This window comes from Haliotis rubra, unplaced genomic scaffold (genome assembly GCF_003918875.1).
Source record: "Haliotis rubra isolate DU_JTF1 unplaced genomic scaffold, ASM391887v1 Scf343, whole genome shotgun sequence".
In the NCBI taxonomy this organism is placed as follows: domain Eukaryota; kingdom Metazoa; phylum Mollusca; class Gastropoda; order Lepetellida; family Haliotidae; genus Haliotis; species Haliotis rubra.
This window is the reverse complement of record NW_025767017.1, coordinates 647,879-666,550: the sequence shown is the minus strand read 5'-3', so window position 1 is coordinate 666,550 and position 18,672 is coordinate 647,879. Positions and strand designations below refer to the sequence as shown.

General features: G+C 38.8%; 1 protein-coding gene across 1 annotated transcript; it reads left to right on the top strand.

Moving 5' to 3' along the window:
* The first annotated feature begins 2,859 nt into the window (after nt 1-2,859).
* Nucleotides 2,860-14,480, top strand: LOC124284716 (leucine-rich repeat extensin-like protein 1). Its single transcript, XM_046720821.1, has 6 exons — nt 2,860-2,959; nt 10,314-11,409; nt 11,500-11,759; nt 12,207-12,308; nt 12,976-13,058; nt 13,745-14,480. Exons 1-6 carry the CDS (start codon nt 2,860-2,862, stop codon nt 13,976-13,978), a joined length of 1,875 nt encoding a protein of 624 aa, XP_046576777.1. The 3' UTR covers nt 13,979-14,480.
* The last annotated feature ends 4,192 nt before the right edge of the window (nt 14,481-18,672 follow it).

Sequence of the window (18,672 nt, the reverse complement as noted above, 5' to 3'; positions counted from 1 at the left end):
TTAGAGTTCACACAAGCAAAATCACCGAAAATGGTACCATTAAGATACCCCAATGTCAGTATTGTGTGTGGCCTCATGGGCATCGATGAAAGCGTTGCATCGTCTGTACATGGAATGAATAAGCCGGTTGATGAAGGCCATAGGCACTTTGGTCCATACTCTGCGAAATGCCTGATCGAGTCATGCCGCAGTTGTCGGCCTTGGTTGGAGGTCATTCAGTTTTCTTTGAATTTTGTCCCAAAGGTGTTCTATTAGACTTAAATCCGGTCTGAGTGCAGGCTAGTGTAGGGTTTGGATGCCATGTTGTCTTAGGAAGTCCAATGTTGTTCTGGCAGTGTGGGCACGTGCGTTGTCTTGCTGGAAGATGTGATTTCTGTAACGTCCAATGACTTTGGTCAATATAGCGAGCAGCTGTCACGTCATTTTCTCATCCTGGACCAAGATTCTGGAACACCACGGTGTCAACTAACTGGTCCACACCATGATGCTTGGACCACCCACGAGTCCCTTTCAACACTCGTTGGAAAACAGTTCTCCACACCTTCACCATGCTCTCACTCTGCGGTCGACTGTCGAATACACAATATCGGCTTTCATGAGATAAAAGCACAGTTCTCCATTGTTGATAACGCCAATGTCGATACTGAGTTGCCCATTTTGGTCGGTTTTGGTGGTGATGAGCGACAGGAGGATCTGTGACAGCAGAGGTTACTTCCGCGTAAACATATACGCACTGTATAGGCAGGAACGGATGGGGCTGTTGTGAGTCCCAATGGTCTGGCGTGCTGTTTCCCTCGCTCTAGGGAAGCGATCATGCTGATGGTTGCGCACAATCTGTCGGTCTTGACGTTGGGATGTTACTGAAGGTCGCCCACTGCGTGGACGGTGTTGGATGCTGTTAGTGACCTGATACCACTCCTGCAGTCAGTAGTTGTCCTAACATGAACATTAAAATGATTGTGCAGTCTTGACAACTTGCAATCGTCCCCAGACTTCGTTCCTCTGATCTCTCGTGAGTCGTGGAATGGTGATTATGTTAAAACGAAAATGATTTCAAGCGAGTTTGGGACTCCCTTTCATTGGTAGGGCGTCACGGCATGCACGTGCAATCTTATTTTCACGAATGTCATACGGAACCTTTTACCACGTCTGCTTTCTTCGCTGCGTTTGGTCGATATGTTTTCTTCATCAGAAACACACTGATGTTGGTAATAACTGTCAATTTCGATTGAAAAACATGTTAACAATTGGTACAATCAAAATAAAAACACCACCTTGTAAGAAAAAATTTTGCATTTGATTTTGAAAGGCGACGTTCCTTCTGTGGTGCAGTAAATATGCACGCATCTCAGGAAAAGTCACATATATCCCCTTGTACGTATAGAAACTCACATACCTGATTAATGTATTTCAAAGTGGGTCCATTCATTCGTTCGTTTGTACATTTATTTGATCGTTTTTTTCATCCGTGCATAAGCATATACACACATACAGACATATACACGCATGTATACCCATATATACACACATACACGTTATGTACACACATAAATACACATACAAACACATATACACACATACTAGAATAGAAACAGCTTTTTTTAAAACAGGTTTTAATCATATTCAATCGGCCACGCTTGCACATATGTCTTGACAAGCCAACGTGGCTAGCCGCTGCAAGGCATTAAACTAGCTGGCACACCATGCAACCAATCGAAATAACTGTAAAGTTTTATGCGCATTCATTTAAATATCCCATAACAACTACAAAGTTAAAAGAAATGTCAAAAATTCTATCAACTTTATTTAAGGCCTTGAAATCAAAACCAAAATCTGCCTAACCGTACGCGTCGTGATGGACATATATTATTTATGTTAATTTGTTTTGCTCTTTACCGTTGGTGGTTTATCAAGAAACAACGTGAATTGAAAAGTATGCACACACATGCATACATAGAGGCACTCACGCAGTCACATTGTTCACTTCCGCAATTTCCCTACCACAACCACCTCCACCCCACCACACTGCACCAACACAAACACATTCCCATTCATCCTCTACCCACGATAGTCTTCTTCATTTGTCATTAAAGGCAAGATTGTTATGAACATTATATGGACGACTGCAGATCAGTGATGATGCAAGGTGTTCGTTAAACGTTATACACGACGCAAGCCTTTAGGCCAGAGGGCCAGAGTCGCTACCCAACCCATCCAACCAGATAATCATTTCATTAGAGTCTCACCTCATCGTCCAACCAAGTGCCAGTGAGAAAGGTGTGGAAAGCATATGGAGTTGTATGAGGGCGCTTCGCAGTTTGTGTTGAAAAGCGACTTGGTAAAGTTAGTACTAACCCTTTTATATTTAAACCTTAATTGCGAGGTATAGAATCATATGTTTTGCTGTTATGATTTCTAGTTGAAATATTACAAGTTGCATTAAAATCTTGGGTTGTCACTATTCTTATTTGTGGAATAGGTCCACATTTCCTGCATGCAAGACGCTCAAGAAACGAGTGTTTCTGTGCATGGTTGGCTGGTTAGGTAGACGAAGCCTCACAATCGAGTAGTTTGAGTGGGTAGACTTTTCAGTGAAATGATAGTAAGTATCGACTGCACGTTAGGCTAAGTATAATAACCATAAAAGGAACATGACCTTTCATATAAGCCAATGAAATAATGCTCAGTCAGCAAAATCGTTTTTTAATTTTGCCCATCAAATGACCTATATATTGAAGATTTTACAAGTCATATGAATATAATTAGCAGTTTTAGTATATATATCCAAGTCTGACAGAAATATAGAGTTCTACTACAAACATTTCCTCTCACTCGTCTTGCATGTAAACCCTGGGTGGGATGGAAGCTCCCTCAAATCAAGTTTCTCTCCCCTACGATCGCTGTTATCACAGTGGAAGGACGTACCCGGCGTTTTATGCAGCACCAGAAACTGTTTCAGGTAGGCGGTTAATATACACACGAAATATTTGAATTGCTTTTATGATCAGTCTGTGGCATAGGGATATTATATAAATTATATCCATAAAACCACAAAATAATTTAACAAAAACTGATTTTGACTGTTATAAGCATGGAAGCATATTATTCAAAAATTACAACAACCGACAATTTATGACAATACAGTATGTACTGAATTTTAATATGTATTTGGGTGTAACAACAAGGTAACACATCACACCTATCGTTTCTTTAAATGCTTACAATAAAAAACAGAATGACAGCAGAGTTGCTACGATTAGTGTGCAATATTGTATATGAGTGGTTCTCAAATCTTTTACATCCTTGGTCTAAAATTAAACTGAATTTAAATCAAAACCGTTTGCATAGATGCAACACGTTCTTTTTAAAATATTAATTTAAAAATATAATGCTTTAAATAATCGAGTCAAATCTCTTTCTATATTCATAAGAATAGTCCGAGACTTTATCCTGTCGTTTATGAATTAATATCAAATAGTGATAACAGATATTTGCGAAAAGGTGAGAGTATTCTGCTCAACCGGTGCAACCCGTCAACTGTTCACCTGTGCAAACATGGTGGCACATGGTACAAGTCGGAATAGAGAAATATTTCAAATATTGCGTCTATCACTGATGCATCAAATTACGTCTCCACATGCCACATAAATTTTTCAGCTTTACTGAAGCCTTGAATTTTGCAAGAACTGATTGAACAACAACATGTTTGTAATTGGGACGGAGCTAGCGAAATACCTTGCCTCACACCGTCTTGACGTGGTGGCTTAGATATGGCTTGCCTACATCTGGATCATCTCTGTGTATACTTGGGTCTCAGTCAATTTCACCCTTACATGTAACCACCATAACTTCAAAAGATGGGCTTAAAAAGGCTACCTGACTGTGACATAGAAATCCTTATAAAATGGTGTTCCCTCGTAACATTTGAAGATAACCCGAGACCGCATGGAAACACTAACCCCGGAACCCTTCTTAATCGGAAAACCTTCATTCTAAAAATTATTTTTATCTGCAAAGATTTTGATGACGATAATTTAGGCCAATTTACAAATTAGTCAGTCACCTAAATTTATATATACACCAAACCACCCTTGAATGCGGAACAGGGTTGTTTGAAAACTAATTTTAAAGTCAAAACTGTTCCACACTACTGTATATCTCTGATGGTGATAAAAAATATTTATTTATTATTTTTATAGCATAAATTCTAGTTGCCATCTAAGTATTTATTTAACAGGAATACAGATATATATTGAATTTCAATGCAGTCCATGTTAAAATTAAACGCAGTATATTTGAAAGACAAGGCAAGTGCTTTTGCAGCACTAAACGGCCACCGGACAACTGACACTGCGATGTAGTTCTATTCAATAAAATAAATAAATAAATAAATAAATAAATAAAATTTATTTATTATAGAATAGATAAATAAATATATGAACATTTGAACATGACTTAGGTTTCACTAAAGTTCAATGCATTTAATAGGAAGCAGCATCGGGTTACATTCCTCGCAGCGATTATACCTAAGGCGAGTTAAGGGGTAGTAGATAAAAACGCACTGAGCCGAATAGCCGTCTAATAACCTCCTTGTCCTGCAGCAAAAGACCAGGAGAACTGTAGCCTACATGTGAAGTATATACGACCTACCCACTTCATAACTCTACATAAAAGTCCCCGCAGTTAATGTGGTTGTCACGCCCAACAATCTTGACATTCCTTGACTTTAATTCGTTTTCTACAACACTACACACACTCATATACACTTAGCTACAAATCTTCAATTTTGAGAGAGACAAGATAGCAAACAATGTATTAACATATTCACGTGTTATTTATTTTTGCAATCATACATTGTACGTGTTATTTATTTGTCACAACCATTTCGAAACAAACATTTATAAAGGGATAGTACTTTTTAGTAAAGGTAGATTTGTGTCGAATCTTGTAGTTTTACTAATTCATGTGTGTGGAGATCATATCACGTAATCATCCTCTTTAAAGCGTCAGTTGTGTGGAACATCCCCGGCAATTTTACGATATAACGATATACAATTTTTTCTTGATCCGTGTCGATGTTTTCAAAGGACGATAGCATGGTCTTAAACAAGACACATACCCGCTGTATAAATCAAAACTATAAATCACCTGTTTATATAAAGATGTGTCGGAGTATTAAGTACACGACAAGTTAGGTTTTCTACAATTCATTCCTATTTAATCGGAGTGGTAACAATATAAAACACCCGGCAAAAGAAACCATCCATCCATGTTTGATGGCAGCAATAATTCAAGGAAACAAGAAATTCATTCGCTATTATTTATAGAGGTTTATAGTTAGGTTTTGTACCACGTTGTCAGTGTGTCTGAAACTGTTTCAGCTTCGTAGCCTTTTGATGATAAATTAATGAGTGGGTGAGTGAGTGAGTTCAGTTTTACGCCGCACGCAGCAATATTCCAGCTATATGGCGGCGGTCTGTAAATAATCGAGTCTGGACCAGACAATCCAGTGATCAACAGCATGAGCATCGATCTGCGCAATTGGAAACCGATGACATGTGTCAACCAAGTCAGCGAGCCTGACCACCCGATCCCGTTAGTCGCCTTTTACGACAAGCAGTCGCCTGATGATAAATTAACATTTTCAAGAATATAGTGTCTTCTAACCGACAATTTAGACACTACCTATACGTACCCTAACTGTCGACTATCACTGAACGGATTGTTCCAGGTAGGTACAAACGTGTGTAAAATGACCTTTAAGAATCAACGGAAAGTGTAATTTTAATGAAGATTCAGTATGAGCTATTTCACTTTGAAATGTCGTTAGGTTTCGTTTCCTTCACTCAGATGAAAGGAGGGCTCAAAAGGTAGGCCTCAGGTTTGTCTATTTTCTAAAATGCTGATTTGCTTTTACTCATCTGCCCGAAAACACTTGCTATGAAAGTGATTACATTTTGCTCAGTAGATATCATGCCACAGCTACTTGCTTAATCCGGTCTTTTGCTGTGCGAGGATTTATGGACGTATGTTGAAGAGGGCTCCTTGTGAGTTATTTTGTTTAACATATATACGACCTTCCCACTTGAGATAATTGTACACAGTTGTCTCATGATAGTGGGTGTCCCGCCCATCAGTATTGACATTCCTTGTATGGATGTCAACTTCTTTATTTGAGGAACACGACGTTTCGGAGTATATTCTTACTCCTTCATCGCCTGATGAAGGAATATCACTTGCCGTTCAAAGACCCTTGGCATTCCTTGACTTTCTTTCGTTTTCTACCACACTATAAACACATACGTAGGTATCTGCAATTATTTCTTTTGGAAACTGAACAAACGAACAGATAATAAAGAATGTAAATGTTTTCACAGACAAGGTATATGATAAATATATGCAATTCTTATTTATATCATATTCAAAACATACTTTATTCATGCTTTAAATATTTTCATTACGAGCAGCGAAGTGTACTTGGCTTGTCTTATGAGTAAATTACTAAAAGTCAAATTATTAAAATGGCCGCCAATCTTGTTTCAAAATATCTATTAATCCAGCTTGTATATATCTAATCTCAGGCGTCATATCATAGGTACTCGGTTAATGAAAACGCATTTGTTAAACACCAAATAAAAATTTAGTAAATAAAATAAAGATTTCTCCTCTGTACCTTAACACAAAGAATGGTGCATGTGGCTTTCTTCCAGGTACTAAGGAGAGTCAAACGTTGTACAGAAGGTAGATTAAGGCAGTATCAGTTGGCAATGGGTCTTTGTGTTTAGGGTCCATTGGAAAATAATATTCTAAATTGTATGGATACTGATTGCATTGACTAAGCACAAAGAACATTTGCATAATACAGATAAAATTTGTAAATATATTTACGTAATTTATTTTTGAGTCGAGTTTTGTAGTTCTACTAATTTCTGGTCTGTCATTTGAACAGGACATATATCTGTGTTGGATGAAGTAAGTAAATCAGTCGTTTATATAAAAGAACTATCTTGCAGTATCATGTGCACGATATTTTATTTTTTCTATAAGGTATAACAGTTACTTATCAGACAATGTATTTGAATTCATTCGGGATGGTTACAGTATAGACTACCTCGAAAAAGAGACCATCTACACATGTTCAGTTGTCAAGAATATACTTTCATTTACCCGACAATTTAGGCACTAAATATACGCCACCTAACTGTTAACTATCACTGAACGGATTGTTCCGAGGTAACTTCACATACGTATATAAACTTACTTTTAAGAAAGGAAAGTGTCATCTCATTAAGATTTCATTTGGAGCTCATCAGAACCAAAGGATCCAATGTATTTGGAAAAGTCGTTAGGTTTCGATTTCTTCACTCGGATGGGAGCGAGAAGCTTGAAAGGCTAGGCCTCGGGTTTGTGTATTTTTCAAATAAGCATTTGCTTTTACTCATCTGTCCGAAACCACAAGCAATGAAAATGAAGATATGTTGCTCAATAAATATCATGTTACAGCTACTTGCTTAATCCGGTCTATTGCTGTGGGAGGATTTGTGGACTAATGTTGAAGAGGTCACCTTGCGAGTTGTGTTGAGATAATTGTGTACAACAGTGCAGTGATTGTGGCTGGCGCAACAAACAACCTTGACAGTCCCTGGGTTTCTTTCGCTTTCCTCGACACTATAAACACATATGTACGGATATGAAATTTATTCTTTTTGAAACTGGACAAAAAGGTTTAAAGAACAGATATTAAACAAAGTAATATCTTCACAGATAAGATATGCAATAAATAAATGCAATCCTTATTTATATCATATTCATAACAAACATTATTTATGTTTCGAAGGGATAGTTTTTCATGGGGACTAAATTCCATTAATACTTGAGCTGATATAATCTGTAATCCAGCGATTTAGTAAGCTATGTAACCTTCAAGCAGTCACATAGTTTCATTCATCTGAGATATTTTCATTGTTAAGGTGAGCAGCAGAAATTGTGTAACGTCGTGCTTGAGAATATTGTCTTATGAGTATTGTTTGGAGAGATAAAAGCAAATTGACTTTATAAAATGGCCGCCAATCTTGTTTCAAAATATAAATGAATCATACTTGTATATACCTAATCCCAGGCGCCATATCATAGATACTCAGTTAATTAAAAGAAATTTGTGAAACATCAAACAATACTGGTAAATAAAATATTTATAAAATATAAAGTATTTTGTACCTTAACCCAAAGAAAGGTGCATGTGGCTTTCTTCCAGGTACTAACGGAGAGTGAAACCTGAAGGTAGATGAAAGCAGTATCAGTTTACAATGGGTCTTTGTGATTAGGGTCCAGTGGAGAATAATATTCTAAATTTTACTGATACTTATTGCTTTGACTTAGCACAAAGAACATTTGTATAATAAAGATAAGATTTTTATATAACTTTACATAATATGTTTCTTTGTCGAATCTTGTAGTTCCACTAATTTGTGTGTGTATCATCGTTTACGATATCCAGTGTAAAGTGTCCATTGTGTGGAATATTTCCGGCAATTTCATATAACGATACTTCACCTGACCAGTTTCGGTTTTTAAAGGACGATATCATGACCTGCCATTTGAACGGGACACATACCTGTATTGGATGAAGTGAGTAAAACACCCGTTTTTATAAAATCAACCACTGTCTCGAAGTGTCGTGTGTACGATATTTTGAATTCCATTGGGATGGTAACAGTATAAACTACTCGGCAAAAGAAACCATCCACCTATGTTCGATCACAGGAAGAATTGTAAGAAACAAGAAAATGATCCCATTTATTTATACAGGTAACATGGGTTTTCAGTTAGCGTTTTGATAATTCGAATAGATACATTTTGGATTTTTCTGTCAAATCCAGTTTTCAAGAATATACTTTCTTTTACCCGACAATTTAGGCACTCAGTACTGGATCAACGCAGCCAAACTTTTAACTATCACATACATGTGTGTATGCCGAAATTGGAACAAATGAGTGAGTGAGTTAATATTTAACGTCACATCGGCAATATCTCAGCCATATCGTGACGAAAACAATTTATACAATAAAAAGTGAAAACATTTTGAAGATTAAAATCTGTCGACGATGGACAGTAAAAATATTGGATAATTGCAGATAAAATATAAAACTAGCGAGCTAAGCTAAAACATTCCAATTAAAGAAGACAATACAATAAAAAACACGGGTTATAGATCGCCATCAACTGAAGGTAGATCACCATACTAGCAACCATGGGGACTTACATTACTTTTGCTACCTGCATGGAGCCTAGCTGGATTTACACCATCCCTTCAGCCGCTGGCGATTGTAGGATAATTTAGCCAAAATTTAAAAGAACAAAAATACTACAATTAAAAACCTGGTACGTGAAAATTTAACTTTGAAAGTTTTTGGGACTTACGTACCCTCTCAGGAGGATTGGAACAAATGATTACCTTTCAGAAAGAATTTCAATAGGTGTTGGGGGCAGAATCCAGGTCCAATTTCACTTTTGGCATGGCGTGGTGCGTGACGCGTCATGAATCGTTAGGAGCATTAGAGAGCTTTCCATTCGTCACTCAGACTGAAGGGAGGAGCTTGAAAGGTCACAGGGTTGTTTAGTATAGATTTTCCAGTTAATATTCGTACTTGAGGTCAATCAACTCTCGCCAAATTTTGACACCGACATCATTCACAAAATGATTTCAGTGTTCAGTGGTGAGATTGCTACTTTGGACATAAAACGTCAACGTTGATTGGAGCAAAATACTCCAGACAAGTACATGGAGGGATCACTGAATATCAGACATGACAAGCGTTCGTGAAAAGCACCTCCCGCCACAAACACATATAAATGAAACCTACAAAAGGCTTCAAACGAAAATGTAAATACATGATAAATATCTAATATGATAATGTTATTATTTGATTTGACATGACCTTACAATATACGCTGTAAGTATGGCGGATGAAGACATTTCGAAGTGTTTCTCTGAGACTACAACAGACTTTAAATAAAACTGGGGCTTCTTATACAAGGAGGCAATCACATTGTAGCCCTTTTTAAGACGTACCTAAAACTTGTGATTCCGACTGTATTGAGAGCATGAAGGAAGATTATATTAGATAAATATCTTATCATACAGTCTTTTGAAGAAGCGTTTGTCAGTCTGAACCTTTATGCATTGATCCAAATATTGAACAATTGAGGTGGTTTAAATGACTTCCTTTAGTTTGAGTTTAGGTTGGTTAAAATCGCATACATGACATTTTATTCTTAGATTGTCAATACGCCTTATTATGTTACTGTTTCAGAATCTGACAAGAACAAGAAAACTGAAAAATATGGGTCAGCCTTTCTTGGACCGGACTTGTGGGACGAGACATACGACAATGAAGACTTCACCTTGGAGTACATGGATCTGGTGGACTTCTTGACAGAAAATGGCATCCCGAAAGATCATCAGATCGCTGGAAATCTCAACGAGGCACATTCCACAAACCCACAGCTAAGCAGGAGTAATCACAGTCCCAAAGGCATCGACACATTTTCAGTTCCAAGTCACAGTCCACAAGCCATCGATTCACCTCCCCACACGTTTCCGGGTTCCGACCAACAAGTCACTTCGATGCCATCAGACGTGTTTCCCTGTAGCAGCCTGCAAGAAGTTCCATCGCAAACAGACACGTTACCAAGTAACGGTCAACAACTCCCACCAGACAATTTTCCCAAACACATTGCACGTGCCACTCCATCGCCTCCAACCACGTTTTCCTGTAGCAGCCAAGTACTTTCCTCGCCAACAGACACGTTTCCAAGTAACGGTCCACAACTCTCTCCGTCGCCAACTGACAAGTATCCCAATCACATCACACGTGGCACGCCATCGCCTCAAGCCGCGTTTCCCTTTTGCAGCCAGCAAGTGCTTTCCTCGCCAACAGACACGTTTCCAAGAAACTGCCCTCACCTCACTCCGTCACCAACTGGCAAGTATCCCAGTCACATCACAGAAGTCACTTCGGGGGCACCAGACACGTTTCCAAGTAGCAGCCAACAACTCACTCTGTCGACAACCGACACGTATCCCAATCACATTACACGTGCCACTCCATCGCCTCCAGCCACATTTCCCTACAGCATCCAACAAGCAATTCCCTCACCAACAGACACGTTTCCAAGTAGCCGCCCACAACTTACTCCGTCACCAACTGGCAAGTATCCCAAGCACATCACACAAATCACTTTGGAGGCACCAGGCAAGTTTCCAAGTAGCAGCCCACAACTTACTCCGTCACCAACTGGCAAGTATTCAAATCACACCTCACAAGTCACTTCGGAGGCACCAGACACGTCTCGAAGTAGCAGCCCACAACTCAGTCCGTCACCAACTGGGAAGTATCCAAATCACAAGTATTCGAATCACATCACGCAAGTCACTTTGCAGGCCCCAGACACGTTCCCCTGTAGCAGCACACAACTCACTCCGTCACCAACTGGGAAGTATCCCAATCACATCACGCAAGTCACTTTGCAGGCCCCAGACACGTTCCCCTGTAGCAGCACACAAGCAATTCCCTCGCCAACAGACACGTGTCCAAGTAACAGCCAACAAGTCCCTCCATCGCCACCAGACACATTTCCCAGCCACATCACACGTGTGACTAAGTCGACTCCAGCCACGTTCCCAAAGCAGTTGCCATCTCGACAATCACAGCTCGACGCCTCGCAATACGACGAACTGCCAACACCATCAACAGCAGGTATGTGGTTAAAGATATGACCCCTTGTGTGATGAGAAAGGCCATTTCATGCGATCAACACCAGATGTAACCTTTCGAACACTCAAAGAATTGTTTCATTTTGAAGTTCTTGGAACATGTAAAACTTTCAGACTAAACTAAGCATCTGTGATTCGTTTATTCCAGTGTATCCGAAACAATGATGGTTTATTACAGTGATATTTGGGGCCATTGCACTTTTTGAAGGTATATTAACACCCCACTTCAGACAATCCTTGTGCAAAAACACGGTGTTTCCGTTCATTGAATGCAGTCAATCTTTGCCAACCGATCGGATTAAAACATATCTGTAGTGATAATTAGATAGTATTAAGTAGATTATTTAGAATGCAGTAGTTAAGGATCTGATGTTAGAATTGTATTTTGATTCTGAAAGCAAAACATGAAATGTCATTGTATCCTTTTCAGCTCTTACAGAAAGTAAGCTTGGTGAATCCAAGGTCCCCGAGGCTCAGCCTAAACTAGACTTTGACCTCTCACCATCTGAATTGGCTTTGGTGAGCATACCAGGTGTGTATGTTATTTCTGACCAATGTTTTCCTACTTTGTAGTGACCTTCACAACATCCTACAGTCCAGATGAATCTGTTGACCTTTCTGTGACTCAACGTGGAGTCTGTCTTGTTGATTTTGAAGGTAAAACAGACATCAAGGCTTTCTTCTGTTTTAACTTCATACCTGTACTGTGTCAAGCTGGTCCATGTGATTTAATGTCATAATACATGGCTATAGTTTCCTCTCAAGAACACACGTTACATATTACATATTTTTACATATCGTATTGTTCAAAAGCCCAAAAATGTTCCCAAAATAGCAAAAACATATTTTTACCGTAAATGGTTATAAGGTCATCGTTTAGACCCTAATAATAAAAGCGACAAAAGAAATGTCTGCTAAAAGCACAGTTTGTTGTCCTCTCTGGTTTGCTTATAGATCGATGTCTCATGGAACTAAAACAGACACTAAACAGTTTTTTGTAAATGCAAATCGCAAAGTTCTTGGATATGGCAGGACATACGTAACCTTTTCCTAAACACATGGTGTCATCACTAACTTTCAGTGAACATCCATTCACCTTTCGAAGTAATTTTGCGTCTTGCCATAAATGGAATCTGTTTACACAGATGATCGAAACCGATTATTCTCTGGCGTTGAAGTGTTAGTTTATATTGTTTCAGGCTTAGAAAACTTCGATCCCCGAGAGCGAACATTTTCAGAAGACGAGCTGAAACCTCAGCCGATGTGTAAGAAATCAAGAAAGGTATATCCACTTTGACAACCAGAGTCTCATTTGTCTGAAGGTCCCCAGAGACCCGAAGGTTGTGGTTAGAGTTTCACACCAACGCCATAAAAAAGTTAATGCACCTGTCTACGCATATTACAAAGATAGATGTTTTATTTTATTGTCAAACACATTTACCTTGTCAAACATGATTACCTTGTTAAACTTATTTACCCTCCTAGAAATTAACTTCACACCGCCAAACAAAGTTCAATACGAGCATATTTCTTGATGTATTAGCAGCAGAACCTCTGCATTTGTACAAAGGAGACGTAATTTATATTCAACATACTAATTTTACTACATTTTCGTGTCACATGACTTTGCGGTTTGTTTACATTGGTTTGAGATTGGGTATTTTCCAGCGTTTACGTTTGAATGAAGCTAATTGTTAATTGTTTTTAATACGACCGTAGTTTTATGTTCTTTGCTTTTATAGAGTGAATATGTGAGTGAGTGAATGACTAGTTTTACGCCGCTTTTAGCAATATTCAAGCTATATCACGGCGGGGGACACCAGAAACGAGCTTCACACTTTGTACCCATGTGGGGAATCGAATTGGGTCTTCGGCTTGACGATCGATCACTTAATGACAAGGCTACCCCACCGCCCCTTTCTGCTTAGACGTTACAGAGACTGAATGTGATTCTTTTCACATTTCCAGATCTTTGTCCCTGACGACAATAAGGACGACAAGTACTGGTGTCGGAGGAAGAAGAACAATGTGGCAGCTAAACGGTCCCGGGACGCCAGGCGCGTCAAGGAGAACCAGATAGCCATGAGAGCTTCATTCTTGGAGAAGGAAAACTCGTTTCTTCGCACTGAGCTTGAAAAAGTTAAAAAAGAAAACGCCGAAATTTTAATCTCACTGACCGAGTTTGAGGCTTTAGACTCATGAGAAACGCGTCTTCCATTTCCTGCAAATTGTTATTTTGTATTTTGTACATAGCTTGACCTTGACAAACATGAATTTCTGTGATAAATAGCTTTGCCCCAAGCCGTCTTGGTAATATGACGACAAAAGTTACTGAAGCGCATGATCCAGTGGAATGGCCTTCCTTTCCGTTTGGCATGACGCTTATTATAAGACAATATACCAGGAGTATGTGATTTGTTTGTAGTTTAACGACGCACTAAACAATATTCCCGCTACATGACTGCCGTCTGTAAATAATCAGACCTGTACCAGACAATCCAGTGATGAGGGTCATGAGCATCGATCTACGCAATTGGAATACGATGACATCTGTCAACAAAGTCAGCAAGCCTGACCACCCGATCCCGTTAGTCGCCTCATACGACAAGCATGGGTTGCTGAAGACCAGTTCTTACCCGGTACTGAAACTGTATGGATTTATGTATTTTCTGTTGTAATGCTGATAAATAAACATTTTTTTGTTTATAGAGTTTTATGTTTTATTACAAACTCTTGCGTGACCCCTCATAAGCCTCCTAATGTACCCTCAATCAACATCAGTTGAATACATTCGAACAAAAGAGAAGGTTACAGAATTAGACACAGGTACAGAGTCATGCTATTGGGTGGATAAGACTGACTGACTGAGTATGCTTTTACGCCGCTTTTAGCAATATTCCAGCAACATCACGGCGGGGGACACCAGAAATGGGCTTTACACATTGTACCCATGTGGGATTCGAACCCGGGTCTTCGGCGTGACGAGCCAACGCTTTAACCACTAGGCTACCCCACCGCCCCGGGTGGATAAGAGGAAGTGAGTATAGTTTTACGCCACTTTTAGCAATATTCTAGCAGTTTCACGGTGGTTGACACCAGAAATGGACTTCACACATTGTACCCATGTGGGTAATCGAACCCGGGTCTTCGGCGTGACGAGTGAACGCTTTAACCACTTGGCTAACCCACCGTACTGTAATTGTTATGCTAGAAGAACAGGTTTTAATGAATTTGCATGTTAAATATTATTTCATATTAGAAGTAATATAGCTTATACTGCAAATTAAAACTGTTCTTAAAATATAACAAAATATGAAGAGGGAAGGATTAACTGTAACATGCAAATGACACAGTTTTAGTTGTACATTGTAATTGTGCCAACAACCACAAATACACTTGAAAATATTGACGTCTAATAATTGCAACGAAACCGAAATTTGCACACTTACGTGAAATCAACAGACCGACTGTAATGATTTGTCTCAGAAATTTTGGACACCCGATTAAAAAAGTTGTTTAACAAGCGATCATTATTTTGTTGTCACTTTTCGCTATTTTGTACGAGGGAGGACCACTTGCTTATAGAACAGCCAGGTGTGCGAGTTCACTACACACGCCTGTTGATTATCTGGCTGTTCTAAAAAAAAGTGACAACAAAATAATGATCGTTTGTTATTTATTAGGGTGTCCAAAATTATGAGACAAATAATTAGAATTGGTCTTTTGATTTCACGTGACTGCGCAAAATTTGGTTTTGTGGCAATTATTAGATTTTGTTTTAGAGAACATGGAATATTGCATGAATATCGAACTTTCCCGACCATCAGCGTCGCTTTGTCTTATCCACTGAGGTAGCTGATTCAGATATAATGTGTACCGTTCCAGATACGCTTTGTACCATTCCAGATAGGATATATATATAGTTCCAGAAACGACATGTTTGCAAGTGTGATACATACCGTTCAGATATGACGCTTACCGTCAATGCAATCCTTGTTAGAACCCGGGGCCCACTTCACAAAGCGCTGCCACGCTACGATTGTTGAAACCCTAGGTGAGTGTGGCAATCCGTTAATCCTTTAAGCAAATATTGGACTTAATCGTTGTGTACAATAATCATAAAGAATTTTAATTGTTTATTTTACTGCGTGGAAGAATAAAGCCATGTTTATTTTGCCCTACATTTACGGACATTAACATTTGGCATCATGTAATTTCTCGGCTTTATGTTTTCTTGCCATTGTGGTGGAATAATCATTTAATTGCATGATATTTACCTGCTCTGTTCACCACTCAAATATCTATATTGTCAGGATGAATCATAATTTGGCTATAATTGTAAACATAATATCATGCATGCAGGTATTGCATGTTATTACATGTTCCACTCTAACTATGTCGCGTCTATGTCGCCCCTTTGGTGACATAACAGCATATGTTCGACAAGAAGAGTTTACGCAACTTGAATTCTTTCACATAACATGGTGATTTGAAAGTTTATCTACAAAAACACCACTGTCAATTCAGCAGTTTTGTTTCGCTTCGGCTTCACGGGTATCTGGCCAAATCGTGCAGGTCCATTTTCGTGATACTATTCTCGGATCCAGGTCGCCCCAGACACCTCATTCTCGAGTTGTACTTGATGACTCGTCTTTGGGGGCTCTTTTGTCAAGGTATTTAGCATGTAAGGCCCATTGTACAGCTTAAGAAATACATGATAACAACCGGATCTTGAACATAGCATAACACATATTCATATATATTCAAGACATGTATTTACACTACTTTAAGGCGACTAACATGATGGAGTGGTCAGGCTTGCTGACATCTCCTCGTATCCCAATTGCGCAGATCGATGCTCATACTGTTGATCACTGGATGTCTTGTCCAGACTCGATTATGTACAGACCAACGCCATATAGCTGGAATATTGTTGGGTGCGGCGTTAAACACTAATCAACCAACCAATCAGCTTGATAAAACTGAACTGTCTAAGGGGCCCTGTGTCCTCACAAACCAGCTTTTTCCTGTTTGTGTATTCATTCTCCGTTTGGATGGGGTAGCCTAGTGGTTAAAGTGATCGCTCGCCACGCCGATTCCCCACATGGGCACATTGTGTGACGCCCATTTCTGGTGTTCCCCGACGTGATTTTGGTGGAATGTTGCTAAAAGCGGCGTAAAACCCAACTCACTCACTCACTTATTCTCCGTGAGTTAGTCCCAGGATTCCAAAGTCTCTTGATTAACCAGGTGTGAGCTTCTGTACCAGAATGTAGCATTAAATTCTTATTACAGTCTTAATATTGTTATTAATAACACATTCTATTTTACGAGTTCAATATCTATACTGAAGTTGTTTACAAAGACACTGGACACCGCATCAGCACATTCGACTTACACCAACCTAGGTCCCCCGTTTCTGATGCTTATAGTGTAAAGACGGGGCCGGGAATGAGCAAAACATATTTGTACGAATGTCAATAAAATTAAAGTAAATATCACATATAAATAAAAACAAACAGGGAAGTTCAAGTGAGTGAGTGAGTTTAGTCTTACGCCGCTTTTAGTAATATTCCAGGAAGTTCAAGTGAGTGAGTGAGTTAAGATTTTAAGTCACATCGGCAGTATTTCAGCCATATTGTGACTAGATCAAGTTATAAATGATATATCAACAATTTAAAGTAAATTATAAAATTCTGTCAAAGAAGGACAGTAAAACAACTAGATTATCACTAATATGGATTTAAAACTAGTAAAGGAAGTCCAAGAGAAGAATATATTAAAACCATTTAAGACTTGAAAATTTATATAAATATATATTGTTTATATACATATATATATATATAAAATCCTACTAAATCTGGTTAATATGGGTCTGTGTGATTATTAATTAGACAATCATGATTGCATTGAATACCATCTATTCTATCACAAGAGTTAACAGGAACCCAGGAGAAATATTGGCAGCAATCAGACAAGATATCACAAGTTACTTAACAAAAGTTAAAGTGTCAGTAGGATTTTATTCTCTGGTGTGAAACATCATTTGGGTTTTGTAAGTGACGGACTATGAACACAACGTCACTGCGTATATCGATAAAACATATATATGTTACAGTCAATCTGTCAAACCAGTCATTTGGTCAAATGACTAAAATTCTCAGTCATTTGATCAAGTCTAAGTCATTTGGAGTTTAAAAAGCTGAAGTGAACACTTTATTTATCCAGTTTCAACATAGAGTTTTGCATATCATGTACAATACTTGTTTTGACAAGTGAGACTTGAATGACACCGGCTGTTGCTAGCTGTATAATGTCAAATGACATAGGTAACATACGCCACCTTCTCTCAAACAAACAGCTGCAGCACTTGCACGTTCAACGATCCTAGCCAGGATTGACTATTGTAATATTCTGCTTGTAGGGGCCCCAGCGCAGAAAAATCAGAAGGCTGCAAAACATCCAGAAGGCTAGAATTGTCACACTGTCAAAAAATACTGTCACATCACTCCAGTACTCAGGTATCTCCACTGTCTGCCGGTCAAAGAACGGATACATCATGAGATCCTTACCCTCACATATCAGTGTATCAATGATACAGCTCCTGGTTATCTGTGTGATCTAGTAGAAGACCATGTCCCTACAAGAACTCTCCGTTCAGGGATCAAATGCTAGTAATCTCCCCAACATCAGGCTCAAGACATTTGGCGGAAGATTTTTCCCATATAATGCTGCCGTTAAATGGAACGCTCTCCCTTTGATCTGAAATCAACTCCAACTCTTTACTTGCTTCAAGAAGCATCTTAAGACCTACCTCTTCAATAGAAATGGATTGTAAACACACATGTGATATCTGTGAACTCTGTTAGCGCTTTGAGCAAACTTTGGTGTGCGGT

Excerpts from the sequence above, each read along its gene's own strand:
- LOC124284716 (XM_046720821.1), top strand. The coding sequence starts at position 2,860 with ATGGAAGCTCCCTCAAATCAAGTTTCTCTCCCCTACGATCGCTGTTAT. Across the intron at positions 11,410-11,499 it reads GGGAAGTATCCAAATCACAA|GTATCCCAATCACATCACGC; the intron begins GTATTCGAATCA and ends ACCAACTGGGAA. Across the intron at positions 13,059-13,744 it reads TGTGTAAGAAATCAAGAAAG|ATCTTTGTCCCTGACGACAA; the intron begins GTATATCCACTT and ends TCACATTTCCAG.